Source organism: Dasypus novemcinctus, chromosome 18, assembly GCF_030445035.2.
Source record: "Dasypus novemcinctus isolate mDasNov1 chromosome 18, mDasNov1.1.hap2, whole genome shotgun sequence".
Classification (NCBI taxonomy): domain Eukaryota; kingdom Metazoa; phylum Chordata; class Mammalia; order Cingulata; family Dasypodidae; genus Dasypus; species Dasypus novemcinctus.
The window spans coordinates 12916106-12941165 of record NC_080690.1 but is presented as its reverse complement, the minus strand read 5'-3'; the positions used below and the strand labels follow the sequence as shown (position 1 = coordinate 12941165).

Here is a 25060-nt window from a genome sequence, read left to right as displayed (position 1 = left end):
CATGGACAGTCCAGAGATTCAGGTCTCCTGAGTATATACCAACCCCAGTGCAAACCACAGGTCCAGTAAAATGGGTTCTATGGTCATGGCAGACGACTCTGGAGTTCAGTGCCATATCAGTTGGCCCTACTTTGGAGTTTGTTTTCCTGAGTGTGATGGAGTTGGACTCAGTTGTGACTTTCTACACATGCTTCTTCTGCCACTTTTACTCTGTTGTTTTCTTCCTTCTCTTTACTGGATTATTATCACTTATTTATTTATTTATTTTGTCCTGCCTGACATCCCCCCAATAATGTATTCAGAAAAGATCCATGGGAAATAAATATCTAATACTTTACATATCTGAAAATATCAGTGTTTTGTCCTCATACTTGTTTGATAATTTTAGGGGCATAAATCCTAAATTCATTTTCCTTATACATGTTGATGTTTATTCTCCATTGACTCTCTGCATCCAATGCAGCTGCTGTGAATTATGATCCATCATTTACTCCCTTAAAAATAATGTTATTTTTCTCTCTGAAAGCATTTAGGGTCTTCTCTTTAAATTTAATGATCTGACTTTTCATGAGGGATTCTCTAGGTGGGGGGAAAGGGTGTCTTTCTAAATTCATCCTGCTCAGAACTCAATGGACATCATCAATCTGAAGGTTTCACCTCTTTGCCTTCTCTTGGTTAGTATTCTCCCTCTCAACTTTCTGTTTTCATGTTCTGAAACATTTCTATAGCCTTTCTGGGATTTACTTCTTGACTTCTCCATTTTTATCTCTTTTTAGCTGTATGTTCTGGGAGGTTTTCTCACTTTTATCTAGTTCTCCTCCCTGTTTTTGTAAATTTCTTCATTGATATGTTTTTAAAATTTCCATGAACTTACTTGTTCTTTTTTTAATGTTTTTTAATGTTTTTATTTTTTCATTTCCCTCATCCCCCGAGATGGCTCCCTCATCTGTTTGCTTGCTGTTTTTGTTTGTTATCTGCTCATTGTCATTTTGTTGCTTCTTTAGGAGGCACCAGAACCAAACCCAGTACTTCCCATGTGGGAGACAGGCACTCAACTGTCTGAGCCACATTGGCTTCCTTGTTCCTTTTTCTAATAACAAATTTACTACCTTCTTAAATCCCGTGAGAATGAAAAATTACAGTGGTATTGAAGTTCTTATCTCCCTGAATCTTTATTCTGTCTGTTCCAAATCTAGAAGCATGATTGTAAAAATTTAAAAATAAATAAATAAGTAAAAAGGACTAAGAATCAAAGGGGTGGGCACTAGCAGATCAATATTTTGATGATATTGCCAAAGAAGAATGGTATATAAGTTCATATTAGTGGTAAAGTCAGAGAGGAGAGTTGCACCAGGAAAAGCTGTAGTCACCTGTGTCTGACTTCTATACTGTACTGGCATTTCAACCCTATTTCAGAGATGACAATCATCAATAATAATTATTTCCATTGCCTGCAAAGTTAAAATTTCCACAATGAAATAATACTTAAAGAGAAATAAATCAGGAACTTAAACAGGGTATGTGTTTCCAAGATTGAATTCACCAAAAACCTAAATCCAGAGGTATTTAGGTTTCATTAAATGGAGGCTATATGAAGATGTGTTAACACTTTTGCAAACTGGGAAAACAATTTAAGTCAATCAAATCCCTGGAATTGGTTTTGTAGTTTATCCTCTTTGATATATTATCCCTGATTTTTCTCTAATATTCCTGGCTTTTTCACCTGTTCTGTGGAAATGATGTGTGTTGCATATATAGGAGTTCATCAGTTTGCTAACCCAGAAGAAGTGATATGAGGACATTTGACTCATGACCACATATCAACTCAGTCTGGCTGGGGAAGATACACAAAGAATGTAGAGAAACAAATCATGGTTTTTAAACCTCTAGATTATCATCAGCATGGTCTCTCTGATGCATGATCTCATTTACTGAAATCATCTGCCTCACTGTAATAGATCTAAATAGAAATTTTTAGAAAAGCATTATAATGGACTTAGGAAGCAAAACACAAGCAAATCCTGATTATCATCTGAATTTCTACATATCATGTGCAAAAATCTTTTTTCTAAAACTCTACTGATTTGGATGAAATGGAATTTGCTATGGTGAGAAAAAAATAAGGTGCAGAATTTGGTATTTTCTTAACTTAATTCTACCTTTCCAAAGATATTGGCAGTCACAAAATTTGCAAATCAAATCTACAAATCAAAATAACTGAACAGAGAAAGGACGTAAATATTTACTTTTTGATCCATTGAATTATTAAATATCTCAGAAATGTTTGATCTGGCAATGCAAGAAGGAGGACTGAAAGTCAGCCTGCCAATTTGCCATGAGGGAAAATGAATGACAGCAAAGAACTAGATCCTGAGAGAATTTAGTGAGGTATTATTAATTTAGACCCTTGAATGGGAGATGAAGTGAAAATGCATTTATCTTTTACTGTTTCAAAAGTTTCAAAGCAAAGCAATAAATACACCTAGGAAACGTAGTTTACAAGTCATTAAAATGTGTAACTGTGAGGCAATTGGTAGTCAATGTTTGTGTGTGTGTGTTTGTCTCAGCACAGTGCCTAATCTTCTCTTTGGAAACCTCATAAAAAAATTATTTGCAGTAAAGAAAAGTGACCTGGGCTTTTATTTAGCTTGGCTGCAGTTCCAGCTTTGCTGCTAGTTTGGTGCCTGCATTTAGAGAGTCTTATTATACCCATATGGCTACAGATTTATTTCATTCATTTAAGCAGTAAATGTTTATTAAGTGACGGGCAGTTTGCAACACATTTGGGATCTATCAGTGAATAACACAGGTAAAGATCCCTGGCCTCGTGGAGATTATATTTTAATGGGGCAAACCAGAGAATAAATAACAAATATAATAAATAAAATCATACACTCTGTTAAAAGATGGCAATTTTGGTAAAAAAAATGAAAACGTAGTTCAAGGTAAAACAAATGGAAGCTGGAGTGCTGGATGGAAAGAATTTTGGATAAGGGATGATAGGAGACACAAGCCTCTGTGAGAATGTAAGATTTGAGGAAAGACTTGAAGGAGGTGAAGGAGTTAGCTCAGTGTATCTCAAAGAAGAACATCATAGGAAGACAAAAGGGCCCAAAAAAGCACCTGAGATAGGAGAAAGACTGCCTTTCCCTCAAGGAACAGCAAGGAGGCCTTTGTCAATGGTGGGGAGTGAGTTTGAGAGAAGAGCAGGAGCGGGGTTCAGAGATGGGGTGGGAGTGGCTTATGGGGATCAGATTCTGTAGAACCTTCTAAGCCATGTAGTAAAATATATTGTTAGTGTGGTATTTTGAGTATGGGAGTGATATTTGGAAAGGAACTGTATTTTAAAACCCATTTGCATTGAGATTAGAATCCAAGTGAGCAAAAATAGAAAGAGGCAGATTTGTTGGGAGACATTGCAGGAATCCAGCCTAGAAAAATGTGACTTGATTCAAAGAAGTAGCAGTGAACATGGAGAAATGACCAGATTCATGAGTGTAGAGTAGCACCAAGAGCATTTTCTCTTTGGTAGTATGGCATGAGAGAAAGAAAGGAGTTACACTTGACAGTATATTTTTTGTCTTGATTAACTTGAAAGACAGAATTGCCATAAACTGGATTTGGGGAGGCTATGGGTTAGAGTAGGATATGTGGGGAAGAATGGGAGTTCAAATATGGAAATGTAAGAGATATCAAGTAGAGTGTTAGATATACAAGACTGGAGGTTATAGAAGATGTGCGGGAGAGCGAAATAAATTAGGGAATTATTGGCATGTAGATAAAGTTTAAATCCATGAGGCTATTAGGTCACCCAGGGTGGGGAGTTGTAGATAGTAAAGAAAAAGGAAAATGGACTGAGTCCTGGAGCATCTCAACCTTAAGAGATAATTTAAAATAAAAGGAAGAACTAGCAATGGAGACTGAGAAGGAGCAACCAGTGAACTACAGAAAATCAAGAGAATGTAATTTTGTAGGAGCCAGGTGAAGGGAATATATCATGGCATTGGGTGTGGTCATAATGATCACATGTCATTGATAGGTCAGTGATAGGAAGACTAAAACCACTGACCACTGGATTTAGCAACATTGAGTTCTTTGGTGACCTTGACAGGAACAATTTCAATTGAGTAGTGGGGAGTGAAAGGCTAAGAGAGATTGGAATTGGTCTAAGAGAAAAAAATTGAGGAAAAAAAATGAGAAAAATTGGATAGAGTGTGCATGAGCATCTTATTTGAAGAGTGTTAACATAAAAAGAAGCGAAAAATAGAGTGGATTAAGAGACGTTCTTCCTTCTTTTTCTGTTAGGATGGGAAAAATAGCAGCATGCTATATATTATGGGAATGATTCATTAAAGAAGAAATAAACAATGAGGCAGGAGAGGAGAATTGCTGAAGCAGTGACCCTGAGTAGGTTTGGCACCAATAGAAGGGGTTATCCAAAGGCTCACGTAATTGGAAATCACAGGGAATGTGCTGTGGGCACAGCTGGGCTCAGGTCATAGCATCAGAACTTGGTCTCCTTTCTTCTTTCAACTCTGCTTCCCTCTGTGTAGGATTCACTCAGGCACAATGATAGCTCCTTCAGCTCCATGCCTGCATTGCATCCTCAGCATTCACAGCTGAATAGAGAGTCTCCTCTGCACTAGTCACAACAAAGTTCAGAAATTGCCTCACTGGCCTGGCTCAGGTCACCTGCCCACCCTGGAAAGCCAGGGAAGGCAATGCCACATTAGGAGTGTACATGAGAGATGACCAGTCACACCCAACATCAATAGAGGCTTGTTTTCTTCCTGCAAAATGAACTATGCTGTTCAAAATACAAGGCTATTAAAGGGCTTTAAATGGAAGCCCTGGGGATACCACATACCATTTAAGGGAGCCAAGCAAACATTGGCACAATGTTCTTTCTGTTTCCTTTCATTATTGTAGTTTAATGTCAAGATCAAAATGACCCAGGCAACTTAGACTCTTGGGGAAATCTAGATGAAATCACATTTGAGAACAAGTAATTATCTTAGAGGGAAACTTCTTTATGACAATTTTAATTAAGTCAATTATTTTCTTGAAATGGGAATGCCCTAATGATGGCTAGAACCATCCTTCAACTGTGCTCACTTGCATTTTGTGCCCTTGAACATCTGTGTGCTATACTTTCAGTCTCAAGAAGGAATCAATCATGACTCTCCCTTTCTGTAGAGTTCCCATGTTGACATACCATGCCACTTATCTTCATTGATGGCCACCAGGAAGGGCAGTCGTGTCATTTTTAATATTTCTAGGGGGTAGAGGTGGTTCTTTTTGTGTATTTGAAGGCTCCAAATGAAAGTTTGTTTCTTCAGTTTTTCCTTTCACTTCCCTCATATTATAAGATGTGCTTCTCTGACCAAAACTAAATATTGGTGATATCTAATAGACAGCATATAAGGATCTTAAACATAATCCATCAAGTTATTCATAATCAAATGGCACTGAATAAATTATTCAATATATTCTTAGAATCAAATAACTATTATAATTAGTCCAAAAGAATAAAAAGGTGATTTTTAAAAACTACATCCTCATACAATTAAAAGACTTTTTAAAATAAGTAATTTCTCACCTGTACTATAATCATTTCCATAATGGGCAAATTTAGCCTGTGGAAAATTTTTTCTAACTGAGAAAAAGATGTTAAAGCATCATCTCACTAGATAATTTTAAGAAATAAGTTTAAAGTAAATAAAATTTCTGGTAGAGTCCTTAGCATACAATATGTACTGGATAATTTTTAGTTTGCTTTTCTTTCCTAACCACCCACAGCAACATGTATCATCAAAGCAAGTTCCTCGAGGTACTGTGTTTTGTAATCATTCTGTAACTCCCTCCAGCCTAACTTTGCTGTGATGGTAAATTTTTGTTTGGAGTCTATAGAAATAATAATTTGTTTTGCAATTCAAAAAGTACCATCTATCATTTCCTTGCATAATTTCTGAGTGTGAGAGAAATCATTAGGAACTTCTCATTTAATTCACAGAGCAATATGAGAACCCTAAATGAATGGGGAGGGGTTTATTATTGTGTGACTTTTCAGTCCAGTGTTTGAAGAGCTGAGAGACATTTCTGCTTGAAAAGAATTATGACACTTTCTTAAACCAAGGCTCAATGAAAAGGTCAATTGAGGCAGGAGAAAGGAGGGTAGAATATGGAAAGGAAGTCTCTGATCTAGGAAAGAAGATGAGCTGGGAGTACAAGACTCTTGTCTCTAATTTGGGGGTTAAGCATCAGAGATGACATATAGATGGGACTGTGAAAAGATGGTCTTTAGTCTCAGGGGTCTTGGTCTACTTGTGATGTTGACTATATTGAATATTACAAGTATCATTAGAACAAATAATGCTTGACTGGCAAATGAAAGGTTTAGTTAATAATTAAAATAGATAATTATGTTTTATTTGTGTGGTAATTGCAACTTTATGGTTTGCTGGAATGTCATATAATGTTGTGAGTCAGCCAACTCCAGAATGCTGGACAGGGGTCTTATGGCTGGTGGAGTCTAACGTCAGAGGCAGTTGCATTTCCTGTCGTTGTTGTCCCCACCAGTCATTTTCAAATAGGCTGTATCTACCAATGTGTTCTGCAAAAATGTTTTCTTTTTTTTCATTTTCCATATTACTATTCAACATTTGCCGTAAAATTAGAACAAACTTGACACTCTATCACGCACTTACACCATGTGTGTCTGTGGAGCTGCACAGCTTTAAAAACCCTGCGGGCATCTTTGGATTCCCTATGTCCCTCACATCCTGCTGAAATTACTTGGTAAAGCCTATGGAACTTCTGAATTGCCATTACTTTATCAGAGTACCTTGTTAATGATAGAGCTGAATTTGCATGCCAGTAGTACCTTTTCACCACAGGTAAGAAATTGAAATGTTCAAGGTCAATTAACTGCAAATGTTTCAAGTTGGTTAATGCAGCTGTAACTGTGAGCAATGCTGGGAAAAGAGAGCGGTCAGTGAGGGATTCCTCTTTCTCCTGATGAGAATTGATGATCCAATTTTAACTCACCAGAACCATGCTGTTTCTTTTTTTTCTCCCTAAGCCTCTTTTATGTGTTCACTTTTTAAATACTAGTTTATTAAAGAGTGTCAAAATGCCAGAGAAATATTATGCAATTGAAGATTAGAAATATATCCTCCTCATTACTGATTTTACACCACTAAAATAAACTAGAAAGAGCAAGAAGCAAAATAATTAATATTTTCTCAGAGGTATAAGCAGATGTAGAAAAAAATCCCAAAGGTAATACTTCCAGGTTAAGATGATAGATAGAGGGGGTCACCTCTTTCACCTTTATTCTTTTTACTTTGCAATAAATGGTAAAAAAAAAAAAAAACCAAAAAAACAGAGAGCTCTGCAGTTGCAGCAATAAGAGGACTGAGGATGCTTGTTTAACATCAGACCCAGAAAAACCTTCTACTTCTGACCCTGGGACAGAAGAGCAAGATTATATAAGATAGTGGAGGTAAATATTCATCTGTTGACCACTTTAAAGACGTTCCTTTGCTAACCAGAGGGAGGAAAGTTGACTCTGTTGCCTGTTAGCTAATTCCTAAAGTTCCCAAATTCCCATCTGTGCCTTCCATTCTATATACACTGGAAACTACTAATTCCCATTAATGTATCATAATGATATGAGAGGCACCATGTGTCCTGGCTAAGAGAACCTGTGCCTCCTGACTGCTGTGTGGGCTTGGTCAAGGTGTTCAAACTTTCTTTCCCTTTGTCTCATCATTTACTAAATAGGTTGCTTTGAGAGTTAAATAACAGTGCCTTTGTAGAGTGCCATAAAATACTCCCTCACTCAGTAAATATTAAATGGCATCACAGTAGAATAAGTCGAAGAGGATAGGTGATGTGCCATTACATTCTGATAAATGAAGGATGGAGGAAGAGCTGGCACAGAAAAATACTACCATGCATACTGTTCCCACTGAAAGTCCAAGAACCACTTAAGCTATTTGTGGAAGGGTACAATTTTAGATGTGCTTCAAATCATTCAGGAACAAATTCTCCCCCATGTGGACAACTGACTGCATGAGTAGGAGGTGTCTTTTGTGAACAGCAGAGCCATGCTAAATAAATGACACCAAGACACCCCAAATTCATCCAGGGCTCATATCTACCCAACAGGCCTTCTTACTTAAGATATGGGAATATTCTATACTAACCTAAACCAGGTAGACATTAATGATGACCAATGAAACTCCACCCATCCTGTTTACTAGCCCAAACCATGGAGTCTTCAAGGGGAAATACAGAAAAAATTAAAAGCAAAAATATACTAATATATTGCAGTATTTGTAAATATTCCACATCAAAATAGAGGGGTGAGCATTGTACTTTTGCTGTAGTGAGTGGAAGACAGATTTTTGAACTATAATTTACTCCAAGAAGGAAGGAATTTGAAAAAGTGTCTGGTTCTAAAGACAATGCAGTCAGTAATGTTGGGAATCATACCCTACAAATATAAACAGGAATTAACTTGGCGCCATCAAGAGAAGACGTGGTCAATCCAGGTGTGTCTCTTCACGTCTCACAATGGCTGAACATAACAGAAAACCCTTATTGGGCATCCTTTACTTGAGGTACTATGCTCAAGGCTCTACTCAACAGAGCATAACTGTCAAGAAAAAGATTTAGATGAAAACATAAACACCGTATATAAATGAATGGTACTCTCCATCTAAAATTTCAGAACTTGTCATCAGAGCCTCATAGTGGATACAAAACAAAGGGGAAAGTAAGCAAGTGCTAATATTCTTGTTTGGGCATATTATTTAATAGCTATTGATTTTTAATAGATATTGGATACTAAAGAAATGTGCATTCAAAAATGTTGCTGACCCTTACTTTGAGACTTTTACAATGGTTATATGTTACTTTCATAATCAGCGAAGTCAGTATTACTTAAAATAAATAAATTCCAAAAATAAAACATTATTATATTAAACTAGAAGGAAGAGACATCTTAGCAAGATGAACAGTCACATCTATAATATTCAGGTGTGTGTTGAATAAAACAAAACTTGATAACTTCTGTTCTATCCATTCTTTCTTGAACATCCACAGATTCTCTTTTTCACTCATGAGCACTCCAGCATAGCTTGATCTGTGATGCACCCCTTTCCTTTCCATTTCCCTTCCGCATACCCTCATGCTTCCTCCCTAGATAGGAGAAAAATGGTGGTGTACTGGAAAACTGAATGCCAGGGGAGATAGGGTAGGACTGATTTGTAGAGTCTGCCAATTTCCATGATAAAAAATAATCCAACTATGGCCAATTGTAAATATGGCTGTGGTTAACCAGCTTTGCAAAGTTCCTGAAATTTTAACAATTGGGTATCACTTGCTGTTAGAAACTAGCTCCAGCCCACAACTCAATAGAATTCTCCACCTTTTGTTTGTTGTGGTCCCTTGCTCATGCTGTACCCATTAGCATTTTTCAAGTTGTGTTTCAAACACACTGTTCAATGTCTATCCCCCTAGAAGAATGTAAATACCTTCAGGGCAGGGATTATTCTTTGACGGTGCTTAATGACCCAGTGCTTAATGCTGGACTTTATTCTCTAAGGAGGTTTAAACATGATGAGACATCAAAGGTAGTTTTCTAGTTCCACTATAATGTGAGGATATTATATTAAATCCAGCACTGGGCAAAGAGATTGAGGGCCAAATCATTGTCCAGTCATGCACGTGGGCATTAAGTGTGCTAGTTCCAAGTATTGACATGAATGTCCATCTTTCAAATTATGCACTTTAAACACTCGTTGGGACCCTTCATTCTTCCAAATGCCAGGAAGTTATAAAACCTAGTAATGAAAAGAATTAACATAGGCTCTGTCCAGTTCCACTAAATTCTTACTTTTCAATATTTTTTCTATGATTATGGGAAATTTTATGTTTTGGAATTTTGACCTTCTTAAGTTCCATACAGGAATACAGTTTTAGTGGCATTTCTCCTCAACTACTATAGATTTCAACTAATTCTTCTTCATCCCTAATTTGCTCATGTTTGTGTTTTCACAAAAGGAGCTGGTGGCTGGTCTCCACTTTTGTCAAACAAGTACCAGTGGTTGCAGATTGACCTTGGAGAGAGAATGGAAATTTCTGCCGTGGCCACCCAAGGGGGATATGGGAGCTCCGACTGGGTGACCAGCTACCTCCTGATGTTCAGTGACAGTGGCAGGAACTGGAAACAATATCGGCAAGAGGACAACATATGGGTATGTTTCCTTAACAAAAGACAGTCTCTCAGGGTAATATGTATAGTCCTTGCTGCATGTTATTTACAAATCTCTTAGATGAAGTAAAGAAACAGAATCTACAGTATTACCTTGAAAACATTTTCCTAGAGAAAATACAGTAAATATTCACTCACTAATACATTGCAGAGTAAAATTTATGAAAATACAAAAGGTAAATTTATTCGAGTCCTAAAAATTTGAAAAAAATCCTATTAGTCCTTTAAATAGTGTGGATCCCTAAGAAATAAACCAGACCTGTAAAATGAATTTTAAGCATTGTTCAATAACATGATGGTTTAGCTTTGTCTGTTGCTCTGATCGCCTGATTCCTCTTAGATTTTTGAAAGTCCTCTCTTTCTATATTACACTATATTATATTATTATATATTATATATTTCGTTATGTTATATTTTATTGAATATACATAGCATTTAGAGGTTTCTTTTGTTTTGTTTTTCTCAAAAATCTTATTTTATTAACTTTGAAGAAGGAAGAAAAATAGCCACTTTAGAAACTAGTGACCCTCAAGCAGTGATCTATTCATATAGTTTTTACACAGCTGAAAAAGTTTAAATCCAATGCCTTAGTGGACAAAAAATAGTACAGAAAACCTATATACAGAAAGATTTCCATCTCCTAGAATACTATTTTGCCCACCCTCTCAAGCAGGAAACAGGCAAACAGACTCAGTCAAAGATCTCACTAAATACAGAAGAATCAACAGGAAGTAATATGAAGCTTTCTGCTAGGACATAAAGGTAGGAACCAGTCCCCATGTAGTCAAGAAAAAGTTCTATTTCCTCCTCTCTCAATGCCTGCCTCCAGAGTGGGCGTTGAGAAAGCTCCCGGTCATTTAAACTGGTTGTCAATCAAGGTCCCCTTCATTTTAGCTTTCTTGGCTTTCAGCTCAGCCAGCTCTTGCAGGGGCCTCTTGATCATGCCTTTGCATTCCAGTTGTTTTTCAATCACGCTGGTATTCTGTGCATATGAGTCAGCAACTTCTGTAGCTTCAGTCTCTTCTTCCTCTTCATCGATGGTAGATACAGTGACAGAGCTGAACTTGCCCATGTCTTTAGTCTGCTTCGGTCATGATCACCTTCTTAGGAGGCTCTTGTTTCTGAGTATATATATTGTTTGCCTCAAACCCTGGCCAAACTTGACTACTGCTCCATCCACGATGAAGGTCATGGGAGCATTCTTTGGCTGGGACTGGTAGAAGAGTGGCAGTCCACACTTTGCACACTTCTTCCTATACTGTTGTTCAATGCCTTCAGGTCTTATAAATATTTCTTTTCCAGGTTGTCACTTTGTCTTTTCACATTTTGCTCCATGCAGCAATTTCAGAGTTTTGTGTGGTCAAATTATTCTTTTATGACTTCCAGGTTTTGTGTCACACTCCGGTAGGCTTTCCTCACTCCATATTCCTATTTCTGGAGAGACGTAGTCTCCTTGTCTTCTGTGTTACAAAACTTGTGGGTGTGTTTGGCAGCATCGATCACATGGGACCAATCCTGGGGCCTCATGGGCAATTTCTCTGACAGTCCAGTACCAGGACCATCTGGCCACACGAACAATAGTAGATGTGGAGAGACTTCTCACCACTGTCATATTCCTCCTGGTCCCAGGAGAAGACTACGAACCACTAAGCTACTTTAGGCATAGCTGCGGAGGTTTCTATATATAGTATTTGGAGTACAAACAGTCAGAACTTTCTCTACTCCTTTTAAAGTGTGTAAGTATGGAAATGCTGTGTGTTGTGGACAGGAGTATACGCCCTGTAAAAGAGACACTGGAGACGAAGCAGGTGGTAATAAAGTTTGTGGTATTTGTAGTTGACTGATTACATATAAACTTCTGATGGAAGAAGGAAGCTGAAAGGACTTTTGCTAGGTGGAGAAGAAAGGACTTCTGTGTTAATGTAAAAAAGTCTGGGTTTGGAGTTTATGTGGTTCAGGAACAACATGCTGGAATCAAGGAACTATTTTTTTTTCCCCTCTCTGAGCTGCTGTAACCAGAGGAAATGAGTAACTTAATGAAGCATCGTTCTTAGCACACAGATAATTTGGAAACCTATTTCACCACATAATGATAATTTTCTCTGACCAGGCAATTGCCTCTTTTTTGACTTCCTAGAACTCTGTTATACATTATAAACTCATTGAAGAAATGGACTGTGATTTACCCACCTCTGTATCTTGAAAGTACTTGGTGGGCGTTCAGTGCATGCTTACTGGTATAAATTGAATTGGAGAAGAAATAGTCACACTCTTCCCCTAGAGAGAAAGACAGGAAGCTGGAAAAGTTGCCTATAAGCATTTTTCAGAAAAGCTACCTAAAAATCCAAAGTGTGTTGGAGCTATGTATAAGAGCAAAAGAAACTGAATATTACAGTTAAACTAATTTCATGAAAACCTTTCAAACTAGAGTTAAAATGAACAGTAATTATGAACCAATACCAATGGAAGCTTGATGAGGTATTTATTTTAACTGGGTGTTTGGATTATCTTTTACATTTTTTCTAAATTAAGCATTGGATTTTAAACTAGATAAGTAGTGGCTAATGCATACTAAGACTTAGCTGCGCTAATTAAAATTTATGTTTTTTAAATTTTTTTTTAAAAAAAAGATGGATAGTGCAACCATGAAAATTCTTGTTTTTCTGTTAATCAGCCTTGGGGAAAATCAAACCTAGGAATGTCACTTACCTCCTTGCTTACTCCTATTAAATGTGAAGTGCTTGAAGTAAAATGGTGGCATGAATAATATCTTTACTAATCCAAAACAATAAGAATGAGGATAAATAGCATCTGCCACAAACCTGTAAAGGTGATATTGTTTTTCAGACTCTAGTAGTTGGTTTACTCATTGTATTTGCCTCTTGGAATGTGAACTCCTTATAAATAGAGACTGTGCCTTCCAACCTTTTATCTCAGCTCCATCAACTTTAAGAGGGCTTGGTATGTAGCAGCCAAACACTAAATGTTTATTTAATGAATGAATTAATAGGTTACCAGATTTTGTCTAGATTCTTGGCTATGCTGCAGAAATGAATTTCAAGAGCACACTAGGTAAGTTAGGCCAGTAATTTATTCAGGTAGGGAGTAAAGAGAAATGGGAGAAAATAAAAGAGCAGGGGTCCCAGGTAGAGAGGAAGAGGGTGAAAAGGGATAAAGAGGGCTGATTTATAAGCTACAATTCCCCATTATATATTATAAATCCCCAGATTTACTTGCGTGGCCACATGGCAGAGGAAAAGGGCAAGAGCAGTGCACAGAGGGCAGGAATGGGTCCAGAGGCAAGAGCACACTCAGGCCTCGCAGTTTGCTTTATAAACTATTATTGCACCCTTTTGTTAATGGCAGGGGAGGGTTCCAGCTGTTTGCTGTTTTGATTGATTACCCCACCCATCAATCCACTAGTTAGGACCCAATGATAAAGTCCCTAGGGAACATCTGGGGCTTTTCCTTGCTCCCAGAGGAAGTCTTTGTTCTGGACAGCAGAATCTTGGGGGTGGGGGTCTTCCAGCAGCCATCTTGGGGGTTACTGATGTACACGTGGACTCTCTGCCAAGTTCCAAATCAGTCTATTAGTTCCCTATCTTACTAGCTTGCTTCATTCCCCCCTCAAAGAGTTTGCACCTTCAGTCTTAAAGAGGTGCTGAAGGAAGATGATCTTTCTTCTGTAGCTACTTCCTGCTAGTTAGGGGCTGAAGGCCCTACCTGACAAGGTATAGAACCCTGTTATTCTGTCTCGATTGGAGAAAGACGGATCTGGCATCCTGTGTGAAGCTGGGTGAAGTCCCCATATGGCTAACAAGATTTTGATCCTGGAAGAAATAAACTTGATTAGAATTTTGAGAATATTTTGTCACACTAAGAGGACCACAGAAGTAGAAAAGGTCAGGTGTCTGCAAATACTGTATTTTTCCAAAGTTGATGGGAAAGAATATTCTTCCTTTAGTAGAATGGGAAGAAGTGTTGACATTTTAGTTAAGTTAAAGGAGATGAAAACAGACAAGGCTTTTTAAGGGATATTTAGTTTGACCTCCCCCTAGCAATAGGCATTTGGGCTAGAGTTAAGGGGAACAGCTGACTTTGACACAGACACTACTTAGCTTTTTCTTTTGAAGAGGTATTTCAGGCTGCCCAATGACTGGCATTCGTACATCCCATCAGGTGCTTCTGGTGAACTGGCACTATTTTTGAGCAGCTAGCTTCACTCAGAATTACTGCACCAAGCTGGAAATTCCTTTAACTTTAATAAGGGCTATGAGGGAGACCTGGGCTAAGCACATTCATTAACTACTTAGAAAATGAAGTTTGCCAGGACTTTTAACATGTACAATGTCCTTCTGCAAATGATTTAATAGAAATATTACAATGATCATCAGATATATATCTAGAATAGGATATAGGTACAGTACTTAATACTAATTAATGTACTACTCAATGCATAAATTTCTCTTTGAGCTGCAATTAATAGATTTAAGTTTCATATTTGCAATACCATACATGTTATCTCTCCATGGGAGCAGGCCATAATGCCAATTGTCCTTAAGTTCTACTCACAGTATTCTGGTGACCATTGCTCCACTTGGTGTGTTTCTCACACAGTGAGTAAGCCGCAGCATCTTTGACCTTAGAGAGAAGCTGGGAAGGTAGGTTCCAATATTTCACCAGCCTGGTTCATAGTGCCCTTTGTCACTATGAAACAGTGCCAGTCTGGAAATGATATCCATTGTACATTTGGCTATCTTGAACCACTGTTGGCTGCTGCAGGGGATTGAAACTGCAACATAGTTTCCATCAATGTTAGGAGCACAGCCAGAGATGTAGTAGATGCCTTTATTGTTCTAGGGGTCAGTGACCAACCTAGCCAATAACTCATATGGAGAGGTAACCTGCAATGCATTCAAGGCCTGGTTTGAATGCACACAAGAGTTTGACAATGTTGAAGTTTATCTCTTGATTTTTATACACCTTTTAAACATTTCCAATGCAATGTGTTGCATATCAAATGAACTTAAGTTTTTAGTACTTTGCATTTTACTTCTACACTTTACCATGAAGATGTTAATTAGCAAGTATTTTACTTTAGCAGTAGAGGAAAAACTACTTTTTCCATTCTTAAAATGAAAACAGAAGATTCCCAATGGAATCAAGGTAACTTTTTTATTATCCCCACTTGAATATATACATTGAGGTGACTTTCAGACAGGTTTCATTGCTATGAAGTTACTTTTTTCCATTTATATCAATCTAGGTTTCTAGCTTCTTAGAACTAGAGCCATTTAAATGCTTCAGTTTGGAAGATGCTTTTACAAACTCTTTATAATAGACCACAACCACAGACTGGCAAATTTACCTTAGATTGCAATTAGCAACCAATGGAATTTATTTTATGCATTTAAGAGAGGGCAGCCCTACATTTTTAAAGTTAATTTTATTAGATATGAATTTAGAATTTTCATTATTTGTTAATTTGATATTATTATCCTGATGTATGAAGTTACACAGAGCAAAAAGGCAGACATGAATAGTTTGACACAAAAACACAACTTAGTTACTTAAAACTTTCATTTTTTTTATGAAACAAGTTCAACTGTAAAACAACATTTGAAAGATCTCCTGGAAGGTTTTTCTTTAATTTGCACTATGACCATGCATTTTGCATAAGAACTTTGTTTCTTAACTAATGGCCTATAACCAAAATGTCCCCAGTTCTTTAATACACTTTTCCTTTGCTTCAGAACTTTATATTTTACTTTGACTTTAGCAGACTTTGGATGAACAAGACCAATTCTATGTATATTCACTGAGGCTATCAAAGCCTCAGGGAAGCTGGTTTCTCTCATGAATTGCCACTCTTAGGAACCCCAACAGTCAAGGCAGGAGGCCTCCTTTACTTTTCAGTCCTTGGAGATTCTGGCAGCCACTGGACTGGGAGAGTGGACGTTCAGCCCTGCACATCAAGATTTCTACCAGGCAGCAATTTAGTCCACACTTGGAGCCATGAGAGAAAGCAGGGTCACTAATACCAGTAGGACAGTAGACAGGGATGTCTCAAATTTGCTTTCCCCTGAGCCACTGGGGCAGAAGCTGTTACGAAATAACTATAAGCAAAGGCAAGGGGTGAGGCTAGGCTTGGAGTGACCATAAACGAAGGTAAGGCCAGTTTAGAATTTACATTTACAATGATAGATTCAGGCTAAATCCACCCAGTTATAATTTTAGTTATTATTATTCTGCTATTTCATAATATAAAGGCAATTTTAACTTTGAGTTATAGTTTCTAGTAAGTTTTTACCTTAAGGTGAATTGGGTACCTTTATTAACTAAGCCACAAGAACTTTATTAGTAACAACTTTGTGATGTTTCTCTGCTTTTCTAGCAATTGAATTAATTCCACTTGTGATTTATACAATAAATTCACCAGCATGACAGTTTTGACATTCATTTTCAGGTTACCTTTCACTGTCATCCAATTTGTAACAGGAGAATCCCAAATCTGATTTCCTAGGTACAAGCAAACTGACAAAGTTAAACACAGATTTCAAAGTGGAACACAAAATTAAGCACAGATTAAAACAGAAGAGAGAATTTTACACATTCAGTATTTCAAGGAGCCTTTTGATCTTAATTGATGGCACATGAGGTTTCTTTATCTTGATCACTATTCACACTTTTTATAGGCACAACTGAGTTTAAACTGAGAAGTTTGAGGTTTATTCTCTCATTTCTTTAAGGAGACTCAACATGAGGTTTCTGCACCTCAGATTTATCTGTTCTCTTTTCTTACACTGGTTTAACTGGAATTTAGGGTTCTGTGCAGATGCTGCTCTTGGCTATACTGTAACCATGTGGACCAGCAGTAGGAAGAATTTCCTGACTCCTAAGAGACTCCTATGGGGAGTTTGCTGGCAGGCGAGAGACTGCACCCACTACTCTAGGAAGAATGAAAAAGCATCCTTTAATCGACCATTCTGGCATCCCAGAGTTCTAGTCTGACTAAAGTTCATTGCTCCAAACAATTTGGAGCTGAAGCCCTGTCTCAGCATCCTGAGAATTTTTATTTTCAGGGCTTAACTGGCCCACAAGCATCCTTGTGGGTAGGTCTTGGGAGTATCTGGTTCTGGAAATCAGATCAATGACCCCAAGCCAACTGGAAGGCCTCAGCAGTGGCCCCAAATCAAAGCACCTGAGATATTTGTCCCAGGAGATATTTGGCTGCTCTCCAAATGAATGGGCCCAAGGAATGGGAGTCATTCAGTTTCCTGCTCTGATTCTTGGCACCCCTGCTTTTCAGGGTCTGAGACCAACTGACCCAAACAGAAGTTCCTGAGTTAAATCTCAGGAAATGTTTGGTTGCTTTCTGATTCCTGCCACCCCAGGGAATCATAGAGCCCCTGCTGCTGGGCATTCCTGGGAGAGTCCTAGACTTGGGAGACAGGCTGACTAGATTTCAACCTGAAGCTGCCAAGTCGCTTCTTCCTCTTATCCTTAATCCTTAAATGCAGATCCTTAAATCCTTATCCAGAATCCTTAAATGCAGTCTTTGCTCTTATGACTTTATTGTCTGATAGTTTCCCAGTTAAACCTGTCATCAAAAGGCCATTAAGTGATTAGAGGTTAATTGTTCCAGCTAAAGGCTTTGGGTTTCTGAGGCAATAGCTTCCTTGCTAGACAAAGGCACTTTTCATTTTCACAGTTTTTTAAAATAGACCAAAGCATCCTAACACAAACCTGCAAAGAGAAATTCAGTAGTAAGAAGTAAAAAGGTAAAACATGGGCAAAGGTTAGTTATGCAAGGGTATCAAGGCCTATGACTGCCCTGGGGAAGGGAACACCCACGGCATCCATTTTTGGCTCTGCCTGCTGCCTTCCTACTACATCCCCCAGGTAGCTGGGTGTGGTCAGATACAAAAGCTGCTTGCAAAGGCATGGACCGGGTGGGAGGGGTAGCCCTCAGCTCTCCAGCTCTTCATCACTGCTGTGCACCCTCTAGGGAAGAGGGCTGGAGAAGGCAATGGTCTCTGACCCTGAGGGCAGAGGCTTCAGCTGCTAAAAGGGCTTGAAGGAGCAGCACAGTGTGCGGCGGCTTGCTCGGTCGGTGGCGGTGGGGTCTGGCTGCGGACGAGGGGTCGGTCCAGCTTTGGACGAGGGGTCGGTCCGGCTTGGGACGAGGGGTTGGTCCAGCTTGGGACGAGGGGTCGGTCCGGCAGCAGACAAGGGGTCGGTCTCACAGGGGTTGCGCGGTTCGGCTGACGGGGTCGCCCGGCGAAGCCGGCGACGAAGGGGTCGCCCGGAGAAGCAGGCGACGAACTGGGGACAAGGGAGGCCAGGCCCTTGTCGGGTGCTCTCAGGACTGGAGGGCGCACAGCAGAAGAACTACCGCGGAGACGAGGTAAACACGCAGGTCCAACTTTATTGAGGTAGTGGCTACAGTTTTATAGGGGCTGGGGAAGGCTGATTGGTCGAAGCTTATGCCATGTTCTGATTGGTTGCCGCAAGCAGTTACTGGGGAGAAAGTTCGGTGGGAAGTACTGGAAGGGGGAGGGGTGGTGGTTAGGGATTGGCTGTTGCTGTTGCTGGGGGAAGTGGCAGGGTTTAGGGATTGGTGGCTGCTGTTGCTGGGGTAGAGGACAGACTTGAGTTTCCTGCCTTGCGCCTGGCTGTTGCTGCTGTCGGGGGTGGGGGGGGGGAGGCAGACTGGAATTTTCAGCCCTGCGCCTGCGCAGGGAGAAAGAAGAAGAAGGGTGTTGCCTCATAAGGCATCGTGTGGCGCTATCCGGGAGGAGGGGCGGCCACGGAAGCATGGCTGCCGAGAAGGGGAGACCCGAGGGCACTCTGCGCCCATGCCGAGCTCCCTTCAGGGGTGGCGGTGAGTCCGACCAGCCACCCTATTATGGGGGCAGCGGCTTACTGTGGCCGCTCCCCCGCCAGGCCAGCAAACCACACTTCAGCCCGAGGGGTGACCGCAACAGTGAGCTCTTGTCCTGTGCCCTAGCCCTCCCAACTGGGGTTAGATCTAACGAGGTGGGGCAGCTGGTGTGGATGCAGAGAATTCCCCAGCCCCACACCCTTCCCTCCTGGGATTACATCCTGGAGGGCTTGTAGATGAACCCATTTAAAATAGAAAAGAAAAGGAAATAAGCTGTAGGCCATAGTTTCACTATGTGAATGAATGAAATGCTGTTTCTTGTAGGATACTTTTCTGATCACACTGAAATTGACTCCTTCCCTAATTCCATCAGCTTTTCCCATTAATAGCACTTAAATATGACATAAATGCTATTTCAATGCTAGTTTAATAAGCTTACTGCCAGGATAATATATTTCTCTCTTCCCTATACTTTTATCTTTAAAGATTTATTTATTTACTTATTTCTCTCCCCTTCCCCCCCCCACCCCAGTTGTATGTTCTCTGTGTCTATTTGCTGCGTCTTCTTCTTTGCCCGCTTCTGTTGTTGTCAGCGGCATGGGAATCTGTGTTTTTTTGTGTGTGTCATCTTGTTGTGTCAGCTCTCCGTGTGTGCATCACCATTCCTAGGCAGGCTGCACTTTCTTTTGCCCTGGGTGGTTCTCCTTATGGGGCGCATTCCTTGTGCATGGGGCTCCCCTATGCGGGGGACACCCCTGCGTGGCAGAGCACTCCTTGCGTGCATCAGCACTGCACATGGGCCAGTTCCACATGGGTCAAGGAGGCCTGGGGTTTGAACTGTGGACCTCCCATGTGGTAGACAGATGCCCTAACTGCTGGGCCAAGTCTGCTGCCCCATATAATTTTTTTTAGGAGGTACTGGGGATTGAATCCAGGGCCTCGTACATGGGAAGTAGGTACTCAACCACTGAGCTACATCTGCTCCCCAATGAAAGTTGGTTTTTGTTTATTTGTTTGTTTGCTTGTTTCTTTGTTTTTAGAAAGTACTGGAGATAAAACTTGGGACCTTGTATATGGGAAGCAGGTTCTCAACCACTTGAGCTACATCTGTATAAACATTTTGAACATTTTGTAAAGAGAAGTTTTATCTTTCTCATCTCTGCATGTCCACCATACAACACCCTACCTGGCACATGAATTTTATTAAGTGATTTAGTGAAAGAATGGATGAACAAATAGATTTGAATACATGGACCTCCTCATCTGTACCTAACTCTGTACAAAATTCTGGAGTGTTAAAAGAGTTCATGTTAAAGCCATTGAGGAAATAAGGTGCCCCAGAATAAACCAGAATGCTTGTTAGGAATGTGCATATATGAGGAGATTTGGAAATTGAGAGACTAAAGTCACTGTGAACCAAATTTGTCAAGGAAGCCAGGCTTACATGAGTCTCAAAGACAGCATTATGAATTTAGATTATGGGAGGAGTGGAAAGTTACTCCAGGAAGCTAGAAAAGTGTGAACAAAAGCATGGACATTGGCGATATCCAGAGATACTGTTGCCTATATAGTACCCAGTGAAACCACTGGTCATTTTAGACTGTCAAGTTTGGCAAGGACTGGAAGATAATATTGGATATGGTAAAGAAAGTGAGGATAACTTTGAATATCAAGACCAAAATTTAGACTTTCTACAGCAGGTACCATGGTTAAGCATAAGGTACAGAGTAAGGTAGGTTATGTTCTAGATAAAAACAGGCCCCAGATCTCTTTAGCATATATATATATATATATATATATATATATATATATATATATACACACACACATATATTTATGATACCTGTTCATGACAGGTTGGCTTCAAGGTTCTGTTCTACCCTAGTCACTCAGAGCCCCAACCTGTGGGGAGCTCCCTTTCTGTGAATCTAAAATTGTCAGGGCAGAGAAAAATGAAATTTGGTGCTCTGCCCCTTGATTTTCCACTTGGAAAAGACACAGATCAATTTTTTCACAATTTTTTTTTAGCCACAGAGGATTTGCAATTGATTTGCATATTAGGAATATAACTCTTTGTCACACTTTAAAAATATTATTTTCCCAACTTGTATTTCTTTTTTTCTTTTTTGTGTTTTTTTTCCCAGTTTTTCTAGCTACTATGGGTTATATACATATTATACCAAACCAGTCAATTCCTTCAAGAACTCCACAGTCTTTTCCAGGTTATACAACTAAATCTATGCAAGAGAGTTTAAAAATAATCTTTAAGAAGAAAGACAAAATAATTTTATTTATCATTCTAGAACATTATGCACATATTTAATAGAAACATAAACTGAAAGATACATGATATTTCTAACACTCACACATTAAAATATTTCTCCAGAATAAAATTTATAGTTTAGTGTCCATAAAATGTAAATTATACAAAGTACTGTACTGGATAGCATATAAATATTTTATGAAAATTGAGAAAATGCAAGCCACTAAATTTATTCCTCTGAAACTGAAGACAAAATAAAATCTCTCAACTTGTGTGATCAAGACTCTTTTCTGCCAGGTTATTGTAAGTTATTGCAAATGTAAATGTGAGATGTAATTTACACTCATTTAAGAACAATTGCTGAAACAGCATGAAATAAACACCTTAGAAATTATTTTAAGTAGATCAACAAGAGCAGAAATTTTATAGCCAAATTATCCAAATTACCTCCTATACATGCCCAAGATGGTTTTACTCTGCAGACTATAAGGACAAATCATGAATTCCTTAAACAAATATTCTTATTACACAAGATAGTTTACTTTTTGTGTGTGTGTTTTTTAATGGAACTTTTTCAAGCTAAAACCTTTAGCATGCTTCTAAAGTTAGCGTATCTTTGTTTGGTTTTTTAATATGAAGTGTCTAATGTGTCTGGGTTTGGATGGTGTAAAACACAGAACCCTCTGTAACATAGTATAGTCAATTACATAGAAATATCACCTGTCACAAAAAACTCAGGCTGTTATCACTGTGAATGATTGAGATGTCAACTCTATAAGCCACATGGGGCAGGAAGGCTGCCTGCAAAGAAAGGGGAAAGATTTTAGCGTGCATTTGCTAAAGTCAAATAAATAAGTGCCTAGGGGACTTTAAAAGGAAAGAAGCCAGGGAGGCAGAACTATGAGTGGGAGGGATGCTGTGAGCTGGGTGATATGTGGTGGGGCACAGTAGATTCCCCTCCTTGCAAGGGGCAGCTTTCTTATGTTGAGTCCTTATTCTAGTGACCTAAGCTTACAAGAAGCGTTTGTGGTGATGATATAAAGTACAATAGTGCTAATCCCATGTAAGTCAACATTTTAAATTGTGTAGTGGAAAGCACTGCAATACTTGCCTCAGTATTTCTGCAATTGTCTAGACAGTACCTTACGCTCCTTCGTCCTTTCAAGACCACATCTATGTAATTTCAAGAAAACAATTAGAACATTTTTATTGGAGAAGTGGTCAGTTTACAGAAAAATCATGCTGGATATGCAGAGTTCTCATACCCACAGTTTTCCCTATTATCAGCCCTTTGCATTACTGTGTTACTGTTGTAGAATTTGAGAGAGGTTCAATTATTTGTGTATAGAGAGGCCAGGACTCAGGAATGATTTTGAGAAGGAAAAATGGTTTATTGACGGCCGGCCAGACTCGTGAGCTTTCTGTTTCAATCCCGAGCCCAGAACAAGATTTTTGAGTCCCTTTTATACAGAGAGGAAAGGCCAAATGGTCCTTTTGTTTTAGTTCTCAATAGGCTTGAATTAGCATATATATCTTCCACATCTTAGGTAAGCTTTTAGCATGGACCTCAGGCATTCTAGATAAGCTTTTAGCATATTGTGTTTGCATTTCCCATGAATACTTAAAGTTTATAGACCTTGCATTGTTAAACTGTTTCCTGGGACTGGAGTCCTTGCCATGGTCACCAAGGGCAGGACTGCAGCCTTTTATCACCCTACACCCACAAGTCACAGATAGTTTAGGTTATCTCTGAAGAGACAAAGAGCCTCCCACCCATAGCCCACATCATTACCTTTGCTAAACTGATGAAGCAATATCATATTTGTACTATGAACTCTAGTCCATAGTTTACATTAGGGTTCACTGGTTGTATTATACAAACCTATGGTTTTAGAAAAACTTTTATTCTAGTACAATATATACAACTAAAAATTTCCCCATTTATGCACAGATATATAATTCAATGGTTATTTATATTCATAGTGTTGTGCTACCATCACCACCATCATGACCAAAACTCTTCCATCATACCAAAGAGAAGTTCTGTACCAAGTAAGCATTAACTCCCCATTTCCTATATCACCCTACCACCCCACTCCCTGGACCCAGGCCACCTGTACTCTAATTTCCGATTCTTTGAATTTGTGTATTCTAATTATTTCATATTTCATATCACTTAGATCATACAATATTTGCCTTTTTGTAATTGGCTGATTTTACTCAACATGATGTCTTCAAGGTCCATCCATGTTACCACATATATTAGAACTTCATTTCTTCTTACAGCTGAATAATATTCCACATTTTGTTTATCTATTTATCATTGATGGACAAGTTTTTTTTCCATCTTTTGGCAACTGTGAATGCTGCTCTGAATATTGTGTACAAATATCTGGGTTCCTGCTTTCAATTTTTTAGGTTCTATACCTAGAAGTAGAATTACAAGGTCATATGGTAATGAAGCAGGCTAGTAAGATAGGGAATTAATAAATGGATCTGGAACCTGGCAAAAAGTCCACATGGACATCAGTAACCCCCAAAATGGCTGCTGGAAGACCCCCACCCCCAATATTCTGCTATCCAGAACAAAGACTTCTGGGAGCAAAGAAAAGCCCCAGATGTTCCCTAGGGACTTTATCATTGGGTCCTCATTAGGGGATTGATGGGTGGAGTAATCAATCAAAACAGCAAACAGCTGGAATCCCTCCCCTGCCATTAGCAAAGGGGTAGAATAATTAATAGTTTATAAAGCAAACGTGAGGCCTGAGTGCACTGTCGCCCTGCTCTCTTGCCTCTGGACCTGTTCCTGCCCTCTGTGTGCTGCTCTCACCATTTTTCCTCTGCCATGTGGCCACACAAGTAAACCTGGGGATTTATGATCTATAATAGGGAATTGTAGCTTGTAAATCAGTCCTGTTTATTCCTTTTCACCCCCATCCTCTCTACCTGGGACCCCTGCTTTGTTATTTTTTTCCATTTCTCTTCCCTTCCTACCTGAATAAATTACTGACCTAACTCACCCAGCATGCTCTTGAAATTCATTTCTGCCGCATAGCCAAGAACCTAGATAAAATCCGGTAACAGTAATTTTATAATTTTCTGAGGAACTCTCAAATGGTTTTCCACAGCAGATGTACCAGTTTACATTCCCAACAATAATGGGAATGAGTGTTCTTATTTTTCTATACCCTCTCTGATATTTTATTTTTTCTCTTTTGTTTTTTAATAGTAGCCATTCTGGTGAGTGTGAAATGGTATTCCTTGGGGTTTTGATTTGCATTTCCATAATGGCTAATGATGTTGAGCATCTTTTCATGTGCTTTTGACTATTTGTATATTTTCTTTGGAGAAATGTCTATTCAAGGCTTTCACCCATTTGTCAATTGGGTTGTTTGTCATTTTATTGTTTGAGCTGTAGGATTTCTTGGTAAATTCTAAATGTTAAACCCTTATCAGATACGTGTTTTCTAAGTTTTTTTTTCCCCCAATCATAGGTTGCCTTTATCCTTTCATGATGAAGTCCTTTTATGCACAAAAGTTTTTAATTTTGATGAAATCCAAAACAAACCAATGCAAAACACACCTTTCACAGTCTTTGCAAACTGGCTCTGAATGGATGGAGCTCTCCTTT

The 25060-nt window shown here is 39.0% G+C and overlaps 1 protein-coding gene and 1 pseudogene across 1 annotated transcript in view; one reads left to right on the top strand and one right to left on the bottom strand.

The window, feature by feature from the left end:
* The window catches only part of CNTNAP4 (contactin associated protein family member 4), a 299921-nt gene that overhangs the window by 96884 nt on the left and 177977 nt on the right, over positions 1 to 25060 (top strand). Inside the window, exon 3 of the mRNA XM_058279681.1 lies at positions 10072 to 10265. Within this exon, the coding sequence (XP_058135664.1) occupies positions 10072 to 10265 (194 nt within the window). The remainder of the gene's footprint in view (positions 1 to 10071; positions 10266 to 25060) is intronic.
* On the bottom strand, positions 11136 to 11859 carry LOC101417262 (STING ER exit protein-like; annotated as a pseudogene).